We start from the raw sequence: 6,987 nt of genomic DNA on the forward strand, positions 1-6,987 counted from the left end.
ACCTCGCCCCGCCAGTACCCTCACCCACACCGTCATCATCTCTTCCCTTATTCTAATCACAATTACCACCACCACCACCAGGACCACCACCACCACCACCACCACCACCACCACCAACAACAACAATAACAACAACAACAACAACAACAACAACAACAACAACAACAACAACAACAGCAGCAGACCCAACAACAACAATAATTACAGCACATCATAATTAACAGCCACACCAGCAATGATAACAACAAAACCAAATCGCGAACATTTATAGAAAGAACTCCAACATTATCAGCATCAGCAACAATATCAATCACAACAAACAAACAACAACAACGAAACAACTAACCAACCAATGGTATCAACTAGAAATAAAAAAGAAAGAAAAAAAAAACAAGAAAAAAAAAACACCACCTACACACATACGCCGCGCCCCTCCACGACTACGCCCCTTCCATACCACCACCACCACCTTCGGATGCTCGCTGCCGCCTGCCACTAACAGTGATTGAATGTGGTCTTCCTGTAGAGCCTCGGGCAACCCTCATCACGTACTGTACTTCCTGAAGGGCTGTACTTTTCCCTATCACCCCTTCAGCCTCATTAAAGACTTCCAAAAATGTGTGTGCCCTCTGTAAGACAAACTTACATGGATCAGACGTGGGGGCGGGGAGGGAGTCGGCACAATTTTGGTATTCGCGGACCATCAGCACAGCGCCAGGTCCCTCTCTTGTGTTCTGTACTCTGTCACATATGTCACTTGTCTCCTGTTGGTCATTAGGGGAGGCTGAAGTGAGGCAAGGAGGGACGGAGCCTCGGTTGACTGTCAGGGCCACACACTGCCAGAGGAAAAGAGCCTGTCGCGAGATGGTATTTCTATAATGAAGCTATAAATACTATTTCTTTTTTTTATTTTTCGTCTCAATTACAGTATCAGTAGAAAGGTTCGGCAGGACGGTGTTAATATAGAAAAATAAACTCGTTGTTATTGAGGCAACCAAGGAAGGGAAAGGATCACTTGGGTGTGGTGCAGCCGCAGGGAATGAACACACCATGGGTCTATACATTACACAGCTGCAGACTCCTCAAGCCTCTCGGGACCTGCACCACAGTTCCGCTTTTTGTCACCATCAGTAAGCCTCTCAAATGTAACTACTAGATATGTTCTCCGCTTGAGCTTGGTGCGTCAGTAATAAATATTCAGGAAGGGAAGGAAGTGTGAGTGGATTGATATCTTAAGAGAAACTCGAGGAAAGTAAACTGGTGACCTGAAAGTAGAGGTTGTTACAAATTTATATGGGAGTTTGTGTTCACTTAGAGCTCAAGGCCAAGGAGATTGAGCTGAGTACCATGACTATGGCAAGAAAGAGAAAGAGAGAGAGAGAGAGAGAGAGAGAGAGAGAGAGAGAGAGAGATGCATAACTTATATGACTCATTTGCTTCATCTTTGACGTGCAACCTACAGGAGCGTGGCTGGGTGGGGTTGTGTAGTTGACGTACACGTGATGAAACAAACATGAGTGCATACGTGAACATGTTTGTTGAAGTTAAATAAAGGCTCATAATTAAACCAAGACCTGCCAAGAATGCAGAATGAATGAATATAAAATATACAAAACCAAGAATGACATAACCTGTCAGCGAAGCTCACAGCCATCTCGCCCTCCACTCCACACCACGAACCAGTGTTCCTCACATCACAACACTCCACAACATTGTATGAACTGGAACACTCGGCATCACAGTGGTGTCCACTTTTCCGTGACTAAGTTCCTTTTGGAGAGAATTATGAGGGGATCCGAGAAACTGAACTGGCCATGGTCACTTTTTTGTCACCTTTGGCCAGTCCCTAAATCACGTAAAAAACAAATTGGCATAGCTAGAGTATTATTTTCCACATTTTCCTCTCTGACACAATGTTTTGTATCTCCAAATCAAGTTAAAAGAAAACCAAACCAAGTCAGCGCCTCAGTTATTCTCACTTTAGTATTTTGCCACAGGTTTCCTTGTCGGTCAAGTGAGGTAACAGCACCCTCAGTCCTCGGCGCGTCACAAAGGGTACAGCTGTTCCTCCCTTTGTGTTTACCTAAGGCGGCGAGGCGAGGAGTCCTTTTAAGGCAACTGCGACTGTCTTATGCAACACGTGAACGACCCATAAAAAAAAGCTAAGAAAACGCCTAATTGACTTCATCACAAGGAAGTTCTTAGTCATTGGTGTTGGTGTGGGTCGCGTTTTCTTCCTTGTTTTGTTTTCATTGTTCTAAGCACCGTGTCATGAGTTTATTTACGAGTGAGTGTGTTTTTCTTTAAGTTCCGTGTCGTTCTTGCTAATGATTAAGTTCATGTATCATCATTATCATGTAGGTTATATCGTTGCTGACGATGTTGTTAATGTTGCTGTTGTTGTTGTTGTTGTTGTTGTTGTTGTTCATTGTCGGTCTTTTATATATAATCTTCTTCTTCTTCTTCTTCTTCTTCTTCTTCTTCTTCTTCTTCTTCTTCTTCTTCTTCTTCTTCTTCTTCTTCTTCTTCTTCTCCTCCTCCTCCTCCTCCTCCTCCTCCTCCTCCTCCTCCTCCTCCTCCTCCTCCTCCTCCTCTACAACATCATCATATTCACCACACTTTCACACAAGCCCGTCGGAGAGAGAGAAAGAGAAAGAAAAAACAAGCCACCACCACCAGCACCACCACCACTACCTATCGCATCTTGGAGTCAAGGCCTTGGGTGCGCGGGGCGTTAGGAGGGCTGGGGCGTGGTGGCTGTTGTAGTGGAGTTGGCTTCGATGAGGCGTTCTTTGGTGTGAGGTTTCTTGGGAGTCTTCCGGACACGCAGGAGGGCAATGGTAAGCACTACTGAAATGACGACGCCGCCTACCGCCAGCACCACCATCATGAAGAGCATCTTGCCTGAGGACGAGGGGAGGGTGTAAGTGTGTGAAATCAAATTCTAAAACTCTTCTGACCACATCTTCACTATTTTGAAAAGATGGGGTTTTTTAAGGATGATTTTACGGTTCTACTGGCAGATTAAAACGTTTTCAGACAGGAGAGAGGAAGGAAAGGATACCAAGATAAAAGGAGTGAAGAAAAATGAGAATGCGAGATAAAAGAAAAGGAAAAGGAGGAGAAAAGACATGAGAGGAAGAGGAAATAGTAAGAGGAGTTATAGTAATAGAAGGTGGGGGAGGGAAAGAGAAAGGGAGAAGAAAAACGCGGAGATAATGATTGTAACCAGGAGAGAAAGAGAGAAAGGGAAGTAAATTTCTTGCATAGATATGAAGTGTGTGTGTACGCATATAAATGTGAGTCAAGTGTGGAGAACAGAAGGACCAAAGGAAAAAAATATATATAAGATAGTAGTGTATGTACAAGTTAATATCCTCCTATCATTATTATTTTTATGACTTATTATCATCATTATTATCACCGTTACTACTTATCATTTGTTAATTTATGCATGCAAGTACACATCTTGTCTTTCTTTTATTTGTAAGTCTTTGGCATCTTCCCGCGTGCCTCTCTGAAACACACACACACACACACACACACACACACACACACACACACACACACACACACACACACACACACACACACACTTACAAACACGCATCATGGCATAGGTCTCAATGAAGCCGTCGTTGCACCACACGTAGAAGCACCCCATGGGCCAGCGAGCGCCATTACGGTACATCTCCCCCATCACCTCGCAGCCTGCAAGAGAGAGAGAGAGAGAGAGAGAGAGAGAGAGAGAGAGAGAGAGAGAGAATAAGTATATACATTGATTTATATATGAAGAGAATTATAGGTATCAAAATAACGAAGGATAAATGTATGATTATAATATCCTTTGTAATAATGGTGCAGGTGATAGTGGTGGAGAGAGAGAGAGAGAGAGAGAGAGAGAGAGAGAGAGAGTGTGTGTGTGTGTGTGTGTGTGTGTATGTGTGTGTGTGTTTGAGTGTAAGTGGTTTAGGCGCCATGCACTAGTTCATTGCCCAAATCATCTTATTCCCTTGTTTCTCAGGAATGTGTGTGAACGTGTGAAGGCGTGGCGGTAGAACAGACGGCTGCTTATCTTAATGTGGCGAGAGATAAATCCAAATTAAGGATAACCAGGACTGGAGACAGGAAATAAGAAACAATGAATGGGGGTAACAAGATTATATGAATTTAGACTTTTCACTTAGTTCTTTTGCTTGTTTTTTTTGTCATATTGCCAAAAACTCGTCAGAAACTTGCGCATTATTAGTTTACAATGTTTCTCAAGAGCATTAGTTCCCTGATTCACTACTGGATGTGGAGATCAGAGTGAAAGGAAGTGGGAAAGGGTAGTTATGGTGGTGGTTATAGTGGAGAGAATACATGTCATAATACATACATGAAAACAAATACTAGGAACCTTGTTGCTTTGTTAAGAGGCTGAGTCAAGGAAGAAGACCATGGGTGGTGGTGGTGGTGGAGCCAGGAGACAGTGAATAGAGGTGGAGGTAGATACAGGGTGATGATGGTGGTGGAGCTAGTGTTAGAGAGGCATGGATTTTGTGAAAGATTGTTAATGGAGATGGAAAGACAGTTTATAGTGGAAGAGGAAAAAGAGGTGGTGGAGGAGGAGTAAGTCCGGGTGGAAAAGGAAGAAGTAAAATATGAAAATGATTGGACATTGGGGGAAGATATTGAGTGTAAATGGAAGAAAGGATACAGTGGGCTGTAGTGGAGATGGAGAACATTGTGATGGAGGAGGAGGAAGAGGAAGAGGAGGAGGAGGAGGAGGAGGAGGAGGACAGTGGATGGAGAGGGAAGAGAAATTTAGTGGAATAGGAGAAGAAAAACAATGGGCGGATGAGGGTGCGAGACAGTGGCTGGAGGAAAGTGGATGATGGTAGAGGGAGACAGTGCGTGGAGGAAGGATACATTGAGTGATAGAGTAGAAAGAGAGTGGATGGAGAAGTGAGATAATGGATGATGGCGAAGAGATAAAATGGTGGAGAGAGACAATGAATGGAGGAACGAGATAGTGGGTGGAGGAGTGGAGGAGGGAAGCAGCCTGAAGAAGGAGGAGGGTGGCTGGCGCGGCACTCACATATAGGCGAGGTGCCGTTGATTTGAGGCTTGCCAGAGCGACACACCCAATGATGGCATCCTGATGTCCACTCCTCGCCCTCGCCGTACACGTCATCACCGTTTCGGCAGCCTGAACACACAAACACACATACACAAAAAAAGTAAATGTATACATAAAGAGATAATAATGATGATAATACTAAATAAACAAGTGAATAAATTAGGGAAATAAATTAATAAACCAATAAAATAAGGAAGTTGTTAAATAATTAGATACATGGAATGACTTTTTGATAGACCAGTAAATTTAACTTTAAACACTTGAAGATAAAACTTTGAAAAAATGTGTATGAAACTGAAGATGTGGATATCATTACGACATATATTACCAATTCAAATAATAACCATAGACAACATGACTATGATATTTTTTCTTAAATATTCAAATCTAAAGACCAAAAGAACAACTCCAGAATTATACACACACAAAAAAAAAAAAACAACTAAATAAAATCACAACGAATTAGTCACATTTTATTATTACTGTCATTTATTTATTTACTTATTCCTGTACACTGAGGGAGTTATGGGTGTGAAGTAACCAGGGAAGTAACCCGCCCAGGACACTTACACGATCCCGAAACGGCCAGCATCTCCACCTTCCCAGCCCGGCATTCCAGGTACTGACACTCATCCGTCCAGGTGGCGCCGTCCCCATACTCCCCCTCGTCTGTCACGCAGCCTGGGAACGGGAAGAGGCTGAGAGAGAGAGAGAGAGAGAGAGAGAGAGAGAGAGAGAGAGAGAGAGAGAGACTATCCCTACTTGCTATTCACCCTATTCTGTGTCACGAAACCAAGCTCTCAGAATAGCAGCCTCTCCTTATCTAGACTGCCTCTATCATCACGATGCACACGATGCACCTATTCAAAACTCATCACAGGAACCTCTCTTAGGACACTTTCATCGGTTGTACAGTACATGGAGGAAAATAACTAGCATTTCTCTCTTGTACATTTTCAACTGACACTCACAGACAAAAAGAAAAGAAAAAAAAAAAGAAAAGAAAAGCAGTCTGTAGGAGCATCACCTGGCTAGTCATGCATTAACACAGTTACGCACACAGACACACGTCATGCACACTTGAAATACATGCGGGTGTTCTCCCTCTTGACTATACGGGACTTGTTACTCTCATAGTGGCATGAAATTCCTGAGTTAAGTTTGATATTGTTTTTTTCTTATTTTATTAGTTTATTTCTAGAAACATCTAAGGAATCAAGTCAACTTTGTACTAAATCTTCTCTGCATCCAACAAATTGTATATTTTTGGGAGGTTCTGAGCTCAGATTGTCTTCTTATTAAAAGTATACCTATAACCGTATTAGCGCTGCAGTCACTGGCTTGATGCTTTCGATTATATTCAGTTCAGTTCATTTTGACCTTTTATTTATTCATTTTTCACACATGCATTTATTCATTCATTCTATCATTCAATTGATCAGTTAGCCCCTCTCTTACTCACTCACTCACTCACTCATCCATACACCCATCAACCCACCCATCCAAGTTACCACTGAACCAGACAGTCATTCAGTCATTTAACCGAATAACATAATGTAGTAGAAAAACTAAGAACACGTGTACTACTTACAGGTGCCGGCCACTTCCGGGTTTCTCCACACTTGTCCCAGCACACACCTGTAGCTGTGACATCCGTCGTTCCAGCTCGAGCCGTGGTTCAACACCTGGCTTCCCACGCGGCAACCTGGGGAAGGCGCAGCAGTGTGAGGGTGAGACAGAATACCGCCTTGGTGTAACAGTGCACCGCTGGGTCCTCCACGCCACTTAAAGTAAACACCCTCACTTCACGGTGTTATTGTGGTGGACTTTTTTATTATTCTTATTTTTTCTTTCTTGCTTGACTG

At 43.0% G+C, this 6,987-nt stretch overlaps 1 protein-coding gene across 8 annotated transcripts in view; it reads right to left on the reverse strand.

The window, feature by feature from the left end:
• Positions 1–891: 891 nt before the first annotated feature.
• Positions 892–6,987, reverse strand: part of LOC123516264 (ankyrin-3-like) — a 15,184-nt gene continuing 9,088 nt past the window's right edge. For all 8 annotated transcript variants that reach the window (XM_045275514.1, XM_045275509.1, XM_045275516.1 and 5 more), the window contains 5 exons: positions 6,714–6,827; positions 5,693–5,803; positions 5,081–5,191; positions 3,601–3,711; positions 892–2,904 (listed from right to left, as the gene is read on the reverse strand). In XM_045275514.1, coding sequence (XP_045131449.1) covers positions 2,735–2,904; positions 3,601–3,711; positions 5,081–5,191; positions 5,693–5,803; positions 6,714–6,827 — 617 coding nt within the window. In that variant the 3' untranslated portion in view covers positions 892–2,734. The remainder of the gene's footprint in view (positions 2,905–3,600; positions 3,712–5,080; positions 5,192–5,692; positions 5,804–6,713; positions 6,828–6,987) is intronic.

Source organism: Portunus trituberculatus, chromosome 40 (genome assembly GCF_017591435.1).
Source record: "Portunus trituberculatus isolate SZX2019 chromosome 40, ASM1759143v1, whole genome shotgun sequence".
NCBI lineage: Eukaryota > Metazoa > Arthropoda > Malacostraca > Decapoda > Portunidae > Portunus > Portunus trituberculatus.